Source organism: Podarcis liolepis, assembly GCF_965112155.1.
Source record: "Podarcis liolepis genome assembly, chromosome: 7".
Lineage (NCBI taxonomy): Eukaryota > Metazoa > Chordata > Lepidosauria > Squamata > Lacertidae > Podarcis > Podarcis liolepis.
The window spans coordinates 54,268,016-54,285,482 of record NC_139561.1 but is presented as its reverse complement, the minus strand read 5'-3'; the positions used below and the strand labels follow the sequence as shown (position 1 = coordinate 54,285,482).

The window sequence follows — 17,467 nt, the reverse complement described above, 5'->3', positions numbered from 1 at the left end:
CGGAAGACAAAACCTAGGACAGTAGCTCCTAGTCCAGCTCCAGTCTCACAGAACAGCCCATGGAGCCCCACCCACCTGGCGAAACAGAGCCAGCCTAGTCAACAAGGGCTGGCCCTTTTCTCATGTACTCTTCATGGCATTGACCCTTTGACCAGCAAGGGTGTGGGCCACAAACAGGCTTCACCACAAGAATGCCTCCTGCCTTTCAGAGCAAGAGGAAGAGCAGAACATCGGACATATTTATGTTAGGCATAAATGAAAGTTCCAGCCCTGAAGACCGAAGCAAAAGCAAATAACTGATTTTTTTATTTATTCTCCCCTCCCTCCAGCACACTGTGTTCTACATTGCAAGTGTTGATGGTGTATTTCTTCCAAAACACCCCAAGGACCTCCTTGAAGAGAAAAGGATTAATAATGTTCCATTCATCATAGGCGTCAATAACCATGAAGCAGGATGGATTATTCCTAGTGTAAGACATTGTGTGTGTATTTTCATGCACCTTTCTGGAGCCCCCTAGTGCTCACATCTAGAACTAGCAGCTCTGCTTCTTCTCCTCTAGATGCTGCAGTTGCCGGATGCCACCAAGGGGCTTGACAGAGAGACCGTCACTCTTGTGCTGCGCAGCTCAGAGCAAATCTTGGTAAGGGGCTTTCTCAGACTGATTGACTTTCTAATGTCATTAGCTGTACTTCCCCAAGTGAATTGTTGCTTGGGGTGGCAAGGAGGGGCTTTTTGGAGGTGCTTGATATCCACTGGCAGCTTTCTGGCCGTCTAAAGAACTCTTTTCAGCATCTTCATCAAGGGGATGGCAGGGAAGGGAAATTACAGGGTTCCCAGCAGAAGGGAATAATGTGGTTCAGTGTTGCTCTTGTCCTTGATCATGGGGGAAGCTACGTTTGCAGTAACTCTTCCTGCCTTTATCTGCCCATTGCAGGGTGTCGCGCCGGAGCACGTTCCTATAGTTGCCAATGAATATCTGAAGGATGTTAGCGACCCTGTACAGCTCAGGGACAAACTCCTCGAGCTGCTAGGAGATGTGGTATTTGTTGCTCCAGCCATCCTAACAGCGAAACTCCACAGAGGTCAGTTTGCTGTCAGAGTTGCTGCATCACGGGTGGCCTTGACTGGGCCAGTAGAATCATAGAATCATAGAATCATAGAGTTGGAAGAGACCACAAGGGCCATCGAGTCCAACCCCCTGCCAAGCAGGAAACACCATCAGAGCACTCCTGACATATGGTTGTCAAGCCTCTGCTTAAAGACCTCCAAAGGAGGAGACTCCACCACACTCCTTGGCAGCAAATTCCACTGTCGAACAGCTCTTACTGTCAGGAAGTTCTTCCTAATGTTTAGGTGGAATCTTCTTTCTTGTAGTTTGGATCCATTGCTCCGTGTCCGCTTCTCTGGAGCAGCAGAAAACAACCTTTCTCCCTCCTCTATGTGACATCCTTTTATATATTTGAACATGGCTATCATATCACCCCTTAACCTCCTCTTCTCCAGGCTAAACATGCCCAGCTCCCTTAGCCGTTCCTCATAAGGCATCGTTTCCAGGCCTTTGACCATTTTGGTTGCCCTCTTCTGGACACGTTCCAGTTTGTCAGTGTCCTTCTTGAAGTGAGCTAGCTGCTCACTAGGAATGAGGCATAAATTGGGTTTCATTGGGATTTTAACATGAACCTCACCAATTCACACTTTCTGAAACAAAAGTGAAACATAGCTAGCCTTCAAAATTAGCATTTCTCCCAATTTTGTGATGCAATTTCCCCACCAAATAGTGTGCGCATCTGGGGAAAGTTTGAAGAAAAAAAATCCGTATATTAGTGAATACACATAAAAATGCATTGTGTTAGGGAAAATTGCTTGCAAAAATTTGTTGTTAGGAGAAACTTGCACTAAAATGCTTGTGGGTTTTCATGAGGACTTCACACAAAAATTGCAAAAAATGTGGAGCACCTTCCTCCTGAATTGATTCCCCCCTCCACCCAAGATGTCTCCACTCATGACTGCTGCAGATGCTGAGCCCAGGTTTGTTGGTGTGTGAAGCATTTATTTGCTTCCACCACTGAGCTGCTGGCCTTCAGCATTAACTCTCTCAGAATGGCCATGCAAGCATTTGGTTGGGGTAGGGGGATGGAGATTACTTTCTACCAGGAACTCTGGTTTTCAGTTTGAAGTCTGGATAATAGTGGGTATGCTAGTTGAGAGAATATCCCCTGGAACCTCCACATGGAAAGAAGTCAAGAGTATGGGTGAGTCCCAAGTGTTACTGAGCCCAAGGAAAGGTTTTTCTTTCTGGTTTTGTATATAACTTACCAGTATGTGCTCCAAACTCAAGGTCTGAATGCTATGAAGAGTTTTTAAGTGGAGATGAAAGCATTTTGACAGAGGCTTCACTTTCCTTGGATGCACACACACTATTTTTTTGGTCCCTATTATGTACTGAAGTTCTCACCCTGGGCCAGCAGGGGGATACTGTAGATAGTTATGCAAATGAAGGATCGAAAGTGACGTTCAGTGATTGGATAGTTTGTATGCAAATGAAGGATCGAAAGTGACGTTCAGTGATTGGATAGTTTCAGAAAGTTGCAACAGTTACATTGTTCTGGAGCTCTATATATGCAGGCTGACTGAGCTCTTCAGTTCAGTTCTGTCCAGCTTACAAATAAAGAGCTGCTTTGGAAGAATCGCTATGTGGTCTAATATGTTCGCCCACAACTTAACAGTCCCACTGTCACCTCTGGTTTTGGAAACAATTAAAAACTCTTCAAAGCCTCTTTCTCCCGAGAGATAAAGTGAAGTGAACAGCTGCCCCACAAGCTGTGATCCCCCTTCAAACTGTCATCAACTCTCTGAAAAATGACTTCCGGTTCCAGTTCCAAAATCAAGAGTGGGCAATTAGAACTGGCTCACAGACTGAATCCAGAACTTTCCCCCCACAGCAGACCATTCTGGACCTAAATGAAAAGGTTTCTGTAAATAAATAAATTTAAGGTTTCCTCCTGTCTTCTTCCACCAGCTACTCACTCAACATGTTGCTTTATGTTCATTTTGGGTAATGTGCCAGAGAATACCCCCTTCTAACAACATCTTTGGTTTTTTTCAGATGCTGGCTACCCAGCCTATGTGTATGAATTTCAGCACCGTCCAAGTTCATCCTTGGGCTTTAAACCGGACTATGTTAAAGCAGACCATGGTGATGAAATTTGCTTTGTCTTGGGGAAGCCTTTCTTAGCAGGTGAGGTGCTTCTGCTCTCTAAAACTTTTTACATTTTATTTTTAGCAATTAATGATATTTTGGTTTCATCTGCAAACGATGGCCATGTAATCACATCTAAACAGGATGTTTAAACCTCAGGATTGCTGGTGGTCACAGAGGGGCTGTGGGTGGCTGCATTTTGAAGACTCTTAAATTGTTGTCCAAGGCAGATCCACATGCAATTTGTTAACAGCAGTCAGATTTTAAGGTTGTGAAGGTATGAGCCACTGTTGCCAATCCAACACTTCCCACCCCTCTCGCTTCTGGTCCTGGCATCCCAGCATTGATTGCATGAGTGACTCTCACTGAGCTTAAATGGCAAGAGGAGTGAAATTATGGACGAAAGCTGCAGGAGTTCCATTTGCACCAGGCAGTGAAGCTCTTTCGAAGCATGTCTCCCTAATCTATAGGACTCCTTAGTGAGTATCTTGTGACTCCAGCTGCAATCAAGCAGAACAAAAGTGGCCTACACTATTGGCCAGAATTATGGAAACTTTTTGGGAAAAGTGTATTTCTGAGGTTTGATGGCTCATAACACCACTTTTGTTGAGTAATACCATAAAATTATATATCAATGGAAAGATAATTTAATGAAGAATGCAGCAAAGTTTGTTCAGTTATCTGTACTCTATCAAAAGTTATAGCCAAATAACCAGAAAAAGGAAGCACAACTTGCTTAGGTTGATATGCAGTAGCTTTCCTTCCTTTGAATGTAGCCAATGAGCATGTTAGGGAACTGGTGCCAGAGAAGGAGGAGAGAATGGGAACGTACCGGGAGAAAGCTCCTTTAAATAAACAGCTGCTCTTCTTCGGAAGAGGAGGGTGACGAAGGGCTGTCAGGAGGTAATGAATCTGAGAGGGGGGAGGCACTTCCAGGGCCAAGTCACTCTCGTCAGAGAGGAAGGAGGGGGGCCGGGCTTCGGAGGTGGTTATGCTGGTCAAAACCGAAAGCTGATCCAGTTGGGACAACTGACCTGCCATGATTGAGTCGAACTTTTGAACTGCTCTGTAAATAGCTTCAAAGAGGCAATAAACCCTGTAAATATGCCTGGATTCCCGGACTCTTATCTTCGCTAGCACTCACAACTCATTGCTGACAGAGCATGAGTGTTTAGCGAGCCAATCAGGTGTTATGAGCCATCAAACTTTGGAAATACACTTTCCCCAAAAGGTTTCCACAATTTTGGCCACTAGTGTATTAAGGGCTAAGTGACCTGTAGCAATGTATAGGAATTTTATATAACTCATTTTTTTCTGTTGTCCCCATAAAGAGCCACTCTGTGTGTTATGAAGCTATTATTGTTACGCAAGAGAAACTGAATTATTTCTGTATACAGGCAGAGCATAAGGAGGAAGGGTTCATAGCATTAACACTCTGCTTCCCCATTAGGTTTCCAAGAAGATCTCCAAAGCCTCGTCTTTGGTTTCACAGAGAGCAAGTAATCCTCCAGACCACCAGCCACCCAGTCCAATAACAATATTTTATATCACTCCTTTGTTGTGATTTTTATTATTGTGATATTATTATTGTATTGCATTTTTGTATTTGGTATACATAGAAAAGGTAAAAAAGGTAAAGGACCCCTGGATGGTTAAGTCCAGTCAAAGGCGATTATGGGGTGTGGCACTCATCTCACTTTCAGGCCAAGGGAGCCGGCATTGGTCCACAGCTTTCCGGGTCATGTGGCCAACATGACTATACCGCTTCTGTGGCAGCGGAACACCATGGTTGTATCCAATGGGTGAAATTCAGCGAAGCTTTACTAAGAGTAGACCCACTGCAATTATTTACTCTGAGTAAAAGTTGAAAACTATCCCATAATCTTTAAAAATGGCTTACATCTGTATTTTTGTCTCTTGTCTGCAGATGATGCAACAGAGGAAGAGAAAAGACTGAGCAAAACGGTTATGAAATATTGGGCTAATTTTGCTCGCAGTGGGTGAGTGAATAGAATAGAATAGAATAGAATAGAATAGAATAGAATAGAATAGAATAGAATAGAATAGAATAGAATAGAATGCTGATGTTGTGTTACTGTAGTATAGGCCTTTTTGAACCAGTGGGTGCATTTTGAATTTTGAGAGAATGTTATCGGCACAAGTCACAAAACAGCTGCCGTGAAGGTGTGGCATAACACAAATGGCATAACACAAAATTAGACCACAGTCATGGCTCTTTTACTCTCTCACACACATACACTCCTCCAGGACAATCTGTTGCTTAGCATGTGAACCCAGCTATATCCTGTTAGCTCTCATTGTGGAGATACAGCTGGTAAAGGCAGAATAACCCTGCTTTTTTCCTCCAGTGTCAATCCTGCACTAAAGTCTAGGCTGCCATCAGATACCCATTTATCTGGCAGTAAGCTCCATTAAACACTTACTTTGAAGGAGACATATAAACCCTTGTACTGTAAGTGAAAATACAGCAAATTCTTAATGAGGGCCTGGCCTCCAGCTCCTGCAGAATAGGAGACATACCTCAGCCTCTTTGAAAAATTTTCACCATATGAATTTGCCATTCTGGGTGAGGAATTATTTAACATCCAGACACACTTACTGTGTAGTATTTGCAATAAAATAACTTGAAGGTAGGGCCGACCACAGAAAAAATGCATCCCGGTTCCTGGAGGAAAAGGAAATATAAACTACAGAGATTAGGACCATTAGAACCATTAGAACCATTAGAAATACATAAGTGAAGAAATACATGTGAAGAAAGGCAAGCAGACATTAGCAGCTATTTAGGACCCTGGGGATCCTTACTGCATGGAGGTCAGACATCTCATTTATCAATCATAGGTCTGACTTCACTTGGCAGATTGAAGATGCCATGCTGGCTCATTTCAGACAAATTACTTAAAAGGATGGCTGCACATTTTGGTTGATAACTTTTTTTGTAGGAAGGTCAGAGGCTACCTAAAAAAAATAAAAAAATGGAAGTTTGGAGTCCAGGGACTCCAACAAGAGTGTTTGCACATGAGGGCTGGTGGCCCCTGTCTTAGAAGATCACAGGATGAACATAAGCCAATAGCGAGATGCAATTGCTTTGAAAGCTAATGCAATCTTAGGCTTCATTGACAGAATCATGTCCAGATTGTTGAAAACCATATAGAGTTAGTCTATCCTGCATTAGCCAGGCAGCACCTGTAGTCTAGTGTCCAGCACTGGGTGCTACATTTTAAGGACATTGGCTGGCTGGAGGTTTGGGGGGGCGAGTGACCAGGGTGGTGAGATATATGTTCTATAGGCTTAAGAATTTGTCCATGAAGCAAAACCCCTGACCCACAATCAGCGCCATAAAACATAGATTTGCACAGCAATATAGGCAGGAGGGTGTAGTGGGAAGAGCAGGAGCCAGTTCAGTTGGCTTGTGTGTCTTGCGAGGAGGTCAGGGTCCTACTTCCAGTGAAATGACCCCAAATTGTCCCACCATCACCCAAAAGAGTGACTATATTTGGGAAAACAGGTCCTGATGGCCTCTTTTTATGTTTTCTAGGAACCCGAACGGTGCTGGCCTGGTGAACTGGCCCCGGTACGATGCGGCTGAACAATATTTGGAAATAGGCTTAAAGCAGAAGCCGGCAAAGAAGCTGAAGGAGCAAGCAGTTAACTTTTGGACCAAGATTTTACCTGAAAAAATAGCTGAAAGCCAAAGGCGAACCGAATTATAAACCCTTAACCAGGCTCAGGTTGCTCCAACACAGGAGATACTTTTTTGTTTCACTGGAAATGATTTCACAGAGAATTGTTATCCACAGTTTGACATTTGGTCAGTTATTGTCTATTGCCCACCAATTTGTTGATGACTAACAAAATATAGATGGGGTTCTGATTACATTTGCAAGCTTCATAACTGAATGGCTTATTTTAGGCCCACAGGCCTGATTCAGCCTCCTCATTCTGCCCACAAGACCATTTTTACACTCCTTCCCTCCAGCTCCATTAAGCATGATATGTCAGGTGCAGGGCAGGTAAAAGCCTGGGAGGGGAGGAGGTTCCCCAGCACAGCTGATTGGTGGCGCCCACGATCAGCTGGTGTTTGGGTGTTGTTGAGCCTCTTGCAAAGCATTCCACAGAGTCAGCGTGTGGCAAGGGGCTTGCGAAGAAGGGCTCTTGCAAGAACTGTGCAGAGGTCCTCTATTCCCCTGGTATTGTCAGGTGACACCTGCCAAATGTGGCCTGCAAGGGGTGGGGGAGGTAACAATCCGGCCATGAATTATATGGGGGAAGGAGTGCTCTGTCCCATGAGCCTTTCCCAGCCCTACTTGGAGATTGCCAGGTATTGAACAAGGGATCTTCCTAGGTAGGAATTGCATGAATGGTTTTTAAAATTTCGACAGCAGATTTGCATTGATGTTGGGGAGAGGGAGTAGGGTGGAGAACAGAAGACTTTAATCTTTTGTGCCTTACTTCAGTGCCTATCTTGACTGGGTCCCAATGTGCCTGCAGTTTATTTAAAGGCTCCTTTCCCACACCTCCTGCTGCGGCTCAGTATTCAGCACATAGTCCCTTAGTGAAATGCAACACAATCAGGTCTCTCCCCAAAGCGTTTTCCAAAGACCTTCCATGCTGTTGTAAGAAGGCTTTTGAGCCATTTGCACTCTCAGTCATCTCTCCTGAGCTGAAGGCCTGATGCACAACAAGAAGGCAAGCAGCAGCACCAAGACCCATCAGACCTTTAGCTCAGGGAGATGACTGTTCAGAGTGCCAATGGGCTTTCAATGCATTAGAAATTGGAGATTTTCAGAAATCTGCACGGACATCCTGCCTGGTCATCACTCTCCATCAGCTCCTGATACTGACTGTAATGTTAGAGGTACAGTGGCTGGTATGGGACCTCAGCACCAGGGCCGTCTTTAGCAGATGTGGTGCTGGGGTGCAAATATCTGCCCAGTGCCCCCAAATTACCAGAGATAGTGTTGGGGTGGCCATAGCTACGCACTTCCAGCCGGGGGGGGGGCACAACTCTCCCCCATGCTGCTGTGGGAGAGCAATCCCCACAGAGGCTTGGGAGGGAAGCTGCACACCCACCAGCCTTATGGTTGATGGGGCACAGCTGGCGGGCGTGCAGGGAAAGGGGAGGTCGCTGGCAAAGCCGTGCAGCTCCCCCACTTGCTGGAATGTCCCTGAGAGGCTGGCGCCCTGGCATGACGCACCACTAAGCCCTATGGGAAAGACGGCTCTGCTCAGCTCTGCCTTGGGGGTGTGGCTGGGGGCTTAAACACTCCTCAGTAGCAGTTCATCATTATCTTGTGGGGTCCAATTTTCCAGACAGCAAGGTTTGGCTTTTCCGTCTCCCTCTCCTCCTGCACAGAGTAAAGGAGGGGATTGCATCAGCAGCTCCACTGCCTGGAGTTTTTGCAGGGGACAGTTTGTATCCCCACTGCATGACAAGCTCTTCTGGTACCCAAGCTCTTCCTCTACAAATCACTCAGGCTTCGCGCTTACTTGGGAGCAAGGCCTGTGGTGCTCAGTGGGACTACTCCCTGACCTGGCACAGTGGGGATGGAACCAACTCTCTGCCAAGGATTTCCCCCCATGCCACATCACAACTCTGGTCTACTTGAAGTAATAACAAAGACGAGTGCCTCTGAGCATATGGAAAGTGTGCCCTGTGTCAGGGAGAATCACTGCCAGCCCACACACCTGGAACAAGCAGACAAGCACCTTTCCCCACTTCCTCTCCTGTGAGAAATTGCAGACTCAGTTTGTGCAAGGAGGGGAGGTGAGCCAAGGGTTGTGGGAAATATTCGGAGGCACGAATGATTTTTTTCTTCTATTCTTCCTGCCTCTGAAGTGTGAGGTGCACCACTTCATACTTGGCAGGCCCTGCTCCCATCAGAAAAGGATTTTGCTTGGAGCCGAACAAAAGCGGCTACACCAAATGTGGCAGACAATTCAAGCCAGTCTCCATTTCCCCATGGGAAATCTCAAGGACATGGGGTGCTTGCTAGCGGTGGCCCAAAGGTGAGGCTACCATAGATGCGGCTCCCACCTTTACTCTGTCAGCTACATTCCAGCCAAGCCGAAAATCACCCCCTCCCCCCCAGGTGGTTTCTTATCCCAGCACAGGGAAGTGGTCCAGCCAGGCAAAGACCCTCAAACAGAGTGTGGCCGAGGGTCGGGGAGTCAATACTGGGGCTTTGGGGGGGGGGTCTCTGAAAACCTCTGCAGAATAGCTTGCCAACATCTCATCCATCAAGCAGCAGAGGGCAAGGCAGAGACACTTTGTTGAGGTTACTATTTTTAATTATTTATTAAAATTGTTTACTGAATTAATCCACAGACTTTAGGGCGTTCACAACATAAAAATGCAACATAAAAGCACAAAATATGGCAGAACAAACTGGTAGAATACACAGAGTTAGCAAATATGACTGTGAAGAGAAGAAACCAAGACGAGACACAGGTAAGAGACAAGTGGAAAAACTCTCGAGAATATTTAAAGAGATATAACACTCAAATTAACTTACAAGTAGGAATAATTGTATGAGCAGCAGTTAACAACAATGAGGGAAACATATGGGAACAAATGGGGAACAAATGGAATAAAAGGATATGCAGCAAAATAAAGTTTAAATAGAATGCCACAGAGTGATGGACTGGGAAGTCCTAAGAGAAGTGACCTATAATGGAAAATGTACGATGTATATACAAAAAAACCTGGGAAATTTACAAATACATTTTTTTTAAAAGCACAAAATACATGAAAAAACAAAAAAAGTAACAAACCAATAACACATAACTAACATAATTAATAATGTTACTAATTAAGGCCTATAAACTCTTTTTTGAATGCAAAACACTGCAAATTTTGAATAAAACCTTTTTATTTCAAAATACAGTGGTACCTCGGGATGTGAACGAGATCCATTCAGGAGCCCAGTTCGCATCCCAAAGTGAACATAACCTGTGTCTGCGGGTCATGTTTCGGCGCTTCTGTGCATGCGCGTGCGGCGAAACCCGGAAGTAATGCGCTCTGTTACCTCCGGGTTGCCGCGGAGCACAACCCGAAAATGCCTAACCCGAAGCTTATTCATCCCGAGGTATGACTGTAAAGCTAAAACAAGTATCCTAGAGGCATATACAAAGTTGTCCTGAGTAGCCTGCAAAAGCAGCACTTGCGGGGCTGCTCACAAAGTGATGCTGGGCTTGTGGGGCACCGTGAGTGTGCCCAGCTTTGCAGCAATGGGCAGGGGTCGCTCTGACAGCACACCCTGTCCCCACAGCCTTGCCCCCATGGTGCACCCACCCCAGGCACAGGCGGGGAATGCTCCACCACTGCTGGATACTGTATTCCTCTTCTGCAGCAATTCACAGGGCATTGCTGATCTCAAATGATGGGGGAGAGGTTGTGACGGACTCTCCCGTGTAATGCTCCCACCACTCCTTGTCTATCTCCTGCAAAAGGGGTAGCCAGGGGGAGGGGGAGTTAGGGACTCTAAGAAGGAGGGCAGCTGCCGCAAGGGAGGATGTCTGTCCCCTTCACCCAGCTGAGACACTTTTGAATCGCAAGGGGTTCTATTCCACCCCAAGGGCCACATGCCCACATGGGAAACTTCTTGGGGCTGAGAGCTTTCAGAGGAGGAACTGGGACTGGAATACCCACCCTTATTTATTTGGCCTGCCAGGACACCCTCTCACACCCTCCCCCCAAAAGACTCCTCACCTTCAGCCTCTTGAGAGTCCTTGAGATCTGCCCCATGAGGTCCATGATGGTCTGCATGCTTGGCCACGCCACCTCTGTTGAGACAGGGAATCCTCTGTATAAAAAGAGTCGGCCTTTGAGGTGCCACCAGGCTTTTTGAAGACAGGGAGCTGCTGCCCAGGGCGTTTCCTAGTCTTGCCTCTTTCAGTGCCCATGAGCTCCCTGGGTGGTAGAGATGGCCCAAGCCAACTCTCTTCGCCGTGAGCGAAACAACCCCAATGAGTGTGGCGCTGATGCCCACCTTGGCCCTGTTTTCCGAGTCTAAATACCCATTGCAGAGCTGCTTAAATTCTACCGCAGGAAGGGAACCTCAGGGAGGTCAATCACCACCCAACCACCCCTCCCATCAACCAGGCACCCTTTCCCAGGCAAGGGGGCAGCAAAGAACCGTGGTGTTATGGCCCCCCTTCTTACTTTGGCCACGGGGTGGACAAGGAGGGTCTTGAGAGGAACAGCGGGGCTTAAGGGGGAGCTCTCCTTCCCAAGCAATTTAAGCCGCAGCCACTGCCCCTTTGGCTTCAGGAACACAACCAGGTCTTTGAGAAGCAGGACGTGAAGGCCTAAGACACACACACACACACACACACACACACACAGAGGGGTTGTTGCTCACCTGCTCCACTTACCCCGAGGAGAATATCAGGGACCCTGGACACGCGGGTCCTAGTCAGGTCTGGACACCCTGGTATATTAACTGTCCTGTTTTGTCAGCTCCATTTCCCCCCTGTATTTCAAAGCCCATCTAGTCCAGCTTCATGTCCTCATGGTAGAAACCCAGATCCTCTTCTGGAAAGCCCACAAGCAGGACCAGAGCGCAGTAACAGCAGCAGGGCTTCCCCCACTTGGGAGTCCCAGCAACTGGTATTTGGGGACACTCCTCACTGCCTCTGATACTGGAAGTTGTAGGGGGCTGTTGCGGCTTTTAATGATGAAACAAGCACACCCTTGCAGAGGAATGACTTCCAGTGAAACTGGGTGAATTTAAATACCAAGCAGCCACTAGAGGGTGCAACGGACACACATTAGCTCCTGTTGCAACTGGGGGTGCAGTGGGGTGGTAGGGGGCTATGATGATGATGATGATGATGATGATGATGATGATAAATAAATACATAAATTATTATTTATACCCCACCCATCTGGCTGAGTTTTCTCAGCCACTCTGGGCGGCTCCCAATCGAGTGTTAAAAACAATACAGCATTAAATATTAATGCTAGTTAACCTCAGTAATTTATTACATTGTGCCTTTATTTATTTATTTAGCATATTTTTACCCCACTCTTCAGCCAAAAAGGCTCCCAGGTTGACTTACATGAAATCAGAACAAGACATATAGTCATTTACATAGACACTGTATATGGAAAATAAAAGTATTTGTAATGTTAGTTGGTCCTGATTACTTAGTCTGATGTAAAAAAAAAGTCTTTGGACTAGGACCTGGCAGACCAAGATCCCCCCCCCCTTTCAGCCACGCTGCAGCTCCTTGATCCAGCCCTTGCATTGCATTGCATCCACTAAGCATACACTGAGCAGACCCACTTAAATTATGATTATGTCCCTTTTTGTCAGTGGGTAGTCTGAGTAACAAGAGATGTGTACAACAAACTGTATTGTAGCCTGCACTACTTTGCAGGGCTGTTGTGAGGATTCAACAGGGAGGTGGCCATGGGGGGGGGGGTTGCATAGAGGCTCCTGCCCAGTCACAGTCCCATGGCCAGCCTTGTGAGCTCCCAGTTGGAGAAAGGGCACAGAGGGGCAGAGACATTGTTGTTGCACATGTGGCAGTGGGAGGAAGGTGGGCGCCCTGCCTGAGAAAGCGTGACGTGCAAGGAGAGGCTATGGCCCTTGAGTAAGCATGGCGGCAGCAGCGCCTCAGGCAGGTGCCCACTCCTTCACTTGACCAGGGTGTGGGGTGGGCACTTCCTCTGCCACCCAGCCGGCCAACTCCCAGTAGCCCCAACATCTACCAAGGCCAATAGTTAGTGAAGAAGTGAGTTGTGAAGCTGAAGATAGCTTCTTGAAAGTTTTCTATGTGCATAAAGAAAAGGGGGAAAAAACTTTTATTGTGGTTTCCAAGAACTTCTGAACGAGTTTGGACACAAGCACCCATGTGAATAACCTGCTCTCTCCCTTTTGCTTTCGGGTCTTGTCTTTCTTGAAGCCTAGATGGGTTCTTGCCCTTCCACATTCCATAAGTTGCTGACAGCAGCAGCAGAGCGATTCTAACAACTCAGGCCTGAGGCAATATTCTGATTACCTTTTAGCATGCTGAGATCAGTAGGTTTCGTAGTCCAAATAAACTGGGTGTTCTTCTTAAACCAAGGCCCTTCTTTCATTTGTGCACCTGGGATGTTGAGAGCATCCAGAAATGGCTGTTTCTCCTACAGGTGAGATCACATGTTTGAACCTCTGCACATTTTGCAAGGAAAGGCAACATGATAGATCAGGCATGTCCAAAGTCCGTTTCGAAGGCCTAATCCGGCCCGCCGATCGGTTTAATCTGGCCCCTGTGGCAGTTTCTTTCCTTGGGTAAAATCCAAAAAAACCCCCCAACAACTTTGGTCAGCCCTTTGGTCAGCTCTCACGGCTCTTCACTTCATCAAATCTCTTTGAAAAAAGTTTGGACACCACTGTGATAGATGTTTATAACAGTATGTATGACAAAGTAGGGACGCGGGTGGCGCTGTAGGTTAAACCACAGAGCCTAGGGCTTGCCGATCAGAGGGTTGGAAGTTCAAATCTCTGCGATGGGGTGAGCTCCCGTTGTTCAGTCCCAGCTCCTGCCCACCTAGCAGTTCAAAAGCACGCCAAAGTGCAAGTAGATAAATAGGTACCGCTCCAGTGGGAAGGTTAACGGCATTTCCATGCGCTGCTCTGGTTCGCCAGAAGCGGCTTAGTCATGCTGGCCACATGACCCAGAAGCTCCCTCAGCCAATAAAGCGAGATGAGCAACCCCAGAGTTGTCCGCAACTGGACCTAACGGTCAGGGGTCCGTTTACCTTTACCTTTATGACAGAGTAAAAGTGTCTGGATAAAAGTTTTTCTCCCTCATAATGCTGGAACTTGTGGACATTCAATGAAGCTGAAGGTTGGAAGATTCAGAACGAATAAAGTACTTTTTCATGCAGGGCATAGTTAAACTGTGGAACTAACTCTCACAGGAGGCAGTGATGGCCACCAACTTAGAGGATCAGACCCATTCACGGAGGAAAAGGCTCTCAATGGTTACTAGTACCCACAATGGCTATGCTCTGCCTCCATGACTGGAATCAGTAACTCCTCTCATACCATTTACTGGAAACCACAGGAGGGGAAAGTGCTCATGTGCTCAAGTCCTGCTTGAGGGTTTCCCACAGGCATGAGAAGATGACGCTGGACTGGATGGGTCATTGGCTTGATCCAGCAGGCTGTTCTTCTGTAAAAGCTTATCTTGCAAATGCTGGGGTCAGCTGCCACCTCTGCTTTCACCCCCTCCCTCCCCCTCTGGGCATGATGGACACCTATGGCAAAGGGTAAAAAGGCACCCCAACAGCATTTCATGTACAGAAGCCAACGAAGCACTGCATCCATTGCACCCGAGGGCAATGGGCAAGCTTGGGAGCCACAGGGCAGGTTGTATGTCATACACAACTCTGTTCCCCATCATCCTGCCCCCTCTCCCCTCTCCCCTTTCCCTGCCCCGCGTCTGCTGCCTCACTCTGCCTATTGGTAGGGCCAGGCCTGTGAGAAAGCATTTCATCTCCTTGGTGGATTATCCTTTGTTGTCATGGACAGGGGCTGGGACTTTTTGTCACAGCATCCCCAGTGGCAAGATGATGCTATTCATGCCCACTTCCATTGGAAGGACAACAGCAACAACTACTTAAGGTGCATCAATAGAGCATTGTGGGGAGGAGGCATCCTTCCAATGGAACAGTCACAACAGTTCCCTCCCTCCCATTTTATTCTCACAACCGTTCGGAGGAAAACAACAGCTCCTGCAATAAACTACTTGGAGCCAGTGGGTGGCGACAGAAGGGCAGCCTGTTCTTCCTCCTCATGGATTCTTTCTCTTTTAGCAACTAGTGTACTTTTGCTTTTTCCCTTCCTCCCTGCTACTCCAATTTTTTTTAGTTCAAGCCAGTTAGTATGAGTTACTTTGTGCTAGTGCCTCTGTATTAGCCAAGTGTGAAGCTTGTGCTCAGAATAGCTTTGTGTGCCGTGACTAATCAACCTTAAGTTTTATTTGTCCTTTCAACCAGTAGTCTTATCAGACTATTTCTGTGTGCACTCTGCTGTAACATATTTGCCAAACTTTGACAACAACCACCTTGTGAGGTAGATTAGTTTAGGAGACAGTGCCTTGCCAGAAGTCAGCCAAGTGAGCTTCATGACTGAGCATGGATTTCAACTCCAGTCCTCAGGGTCCTAGTCCAACACTCCAACCACTGCACCATACTTTCAGTGATGCTGAATCCTATTATCAGTGGACCACCCAAAGCTTCATTTCTCCAGAAAGCAGTCATTGTTGCTGTTGTTGCAGAGAGCAAATCGTATCTGCAAGTCATCTGTCTTGTGACTGTGTGACCCATCTGCTTTTTGTCTCTTTTGGATGGGTTGCCTGCACTGCTGAAATGTGATTCGTTGTTTGATTGATCAATGGCTGTATATCAGTTCTGATATTCTGCCTATGTTTTATTCTTTTCATTCATTAACCGCTTCCCGTGAAACATCCTGAAGTGATTTAACAATAAAAACATCCAAAGTACGGTAAAACCATTTCAAAAGTCCGATACAGATTCAAACTGGGATTAAAAAAATCTCCACAGAAAAGGCTTGTCAAAAAGGGGATTTCATAAGCACTGAAAACAGATTAGTGATGCACACTTAGGAGTAAGCCCCACTGAAACAAGCAGCAAGTCTGCCAAACAAACCTGACCCAACAATGAGTTTCTCTCACATACGTACCGGATTGGGTTATAAGCCACCTCCCTGGCTACCTTGGAGGAAGTGGGGGGGCCCACAGATGGGGAACAACAGGGAAAAGGCTACATTCTCCCACTCCCTCACAATATGGAGATCTCTGTTTCAGCGTTTGCCCTATGCCCTGTTTGTGAGCTCAGTTTCGGGCCTCCTGGGTCACACACCTGCAGCAGGTGCTTCTATCACTGTTATTCATGATTTATTCTAGAAAGCGCTAAAATATACTACGCACTACAAGGGAGTGAAATGAACAGGCTCTGACCTGCAAGCTGATGATCTAATCTTTTAATCTACCCAAGGCTGGTTTGCTGAGGACTCACCTTTTCCTAAGGGAAGCTGTCTCTCTGTCTGACTGTCTCCTTTTTCTCCAGCCAAACTGTCTACTATCTCGCTTCCCAGTCCCCTCAGGCTTCTCCTGTGGGCCTCTAGCTCAGTTTTCAATCCTCTTTCTGAAACAGGTTTCCTAGCCTGTAGAGCCTTTGGCACAAACACAGACCCATCCCACATTCATCTGGTCCAGTTTCCACCTGTTCTCCTGAGAACAGGTGCCGACTTCCCCTTCTCAGGGTAAGATGAAACTCATTTGGTGCAGAAAGGATTCTCAGGTGTATCTCTATATAAGGTCACATCTGCCCCATCTATTTTGTTAGCATATACAGCAGCAAAAGTCAACTGCAGTTCACTGAATCCTTGGTTGCAACACACTTGCTCACACCTTTGTTCTCAGAAGGTAAGATTCAAGATGACCGCAGGCCTCAAGGTCCAGAGAAAGTGTGAGGAGAAGGAAGTGGCAAATAGGATATACAAGCTAAGATGCATCAGTCTAAACCTGAAAGGATAGAGGAAAGTCAGCAGAGATAAAAAGATACAAGACTAGTCTGGGAATCTGGAGGTCCCTTACCATCTAAGCTCCAAGCAAACCTTTCTCGGCAAGCTGAGTTGCACTCTAACTTCCAACACACACTTTAAACAGTCTTGCCTTCCGCCATAGACTCCTGAAAACTGTCATTGCTAAGGATGCTGAGAGTAGCTAGGAGGCACCTATTTCCTTCAGAGCTACCAGTCAGTGTTGGTAGACTAGAAGACATCTAAGGCCAAATCCTGTACCAGCAGCTGTGGCATAAGGCAGCCTGTGTTTCTCTCTGTTCAGTTTCTTACTCAACTTTAATGTTAATTTTTGTGTTCTGGAAACTAGCACCGAACTAAGAAGCATTGTGTGGATAGGGGTCTGCTAAGATACCAGAAGCAAGCAAGCAGAGACCTTTATACAAATGCTGTATCCAGCAAGGAACTTCTTTCCCAAAAGGCAAACTTGACCATGTTTCTCCTACTTGGATAATGAAATGTCTCAAGCACAATGACAAGGAAGGAGGAGCACCTTTGCTGTTCCAGTGAGAGGATGGGTGAATACATGCATGTTCTGCCCTGCAGGTGATTTTCTTATGATGGGGTCCTCCAAGCTTATATTTATTCCTAGTGTTGGGAATTTCACCTGCTCGATGGGCATATTGCAACTGTACACAAACTTGAAGT

The 17,467-nt window shown here is 46.5% G+C and overlaps 1 protein-coding gene and 1 long non-coding RNA gene across 2 annotated transcripts in view; one reads left to right on the top strand and one right to left on the bottom strand.

Annotated features, from left to right (window-relative positions):
* LOC310711137 (uncharacterized protein) overlaps positions 1-7,100 on the top strand; it is a 48,650-nt gene extending 41,550 nt beyond the window's left edge. Inside the window, exons 23-28 of the mRNA XM_083512606.1 lie at positions 330-470; positions 561-641; positions 936-1,083; positions 3,108-3,239; positions 5,128-5,200; positions 6,760-7,100. Of these exons, the coding sequence (XP_083368732.1) occupies positions 330-470; positions 561-641; positions 936-1,083; positions 3,108-3,239; positions 5,128-5,200; positions 6,760-6,934 (750 nt within the window). The 3' untranslated portion in view covers positions 6,935-7,100. The remainder of the gene's footprint in view (positions 1-329; positions 471-560; positions 642-935; positions 1,084-3,107; positions 3,240-5,127; positions 5,201-6,759) is intronic.
* A 2,404-nt stretch (positions 7,101-9,504) lies between these two features.
* LOC310712251 lies at positions 9,505-11,610 on the bottom strand. The gene is made up of 2 exons (XR_014528804.1): positions 10,933-11,610; positions 9,505-10,664 (listed from the first exon to the last, which is right to left on the bottom strand). It is a non-coding gene; the product is annotated as an uncharacterized lncRNA (long non-coding RNA).
* Between the last annotated feature and the right edge of the window lie 5,857 nt (positions 11,611-17,467).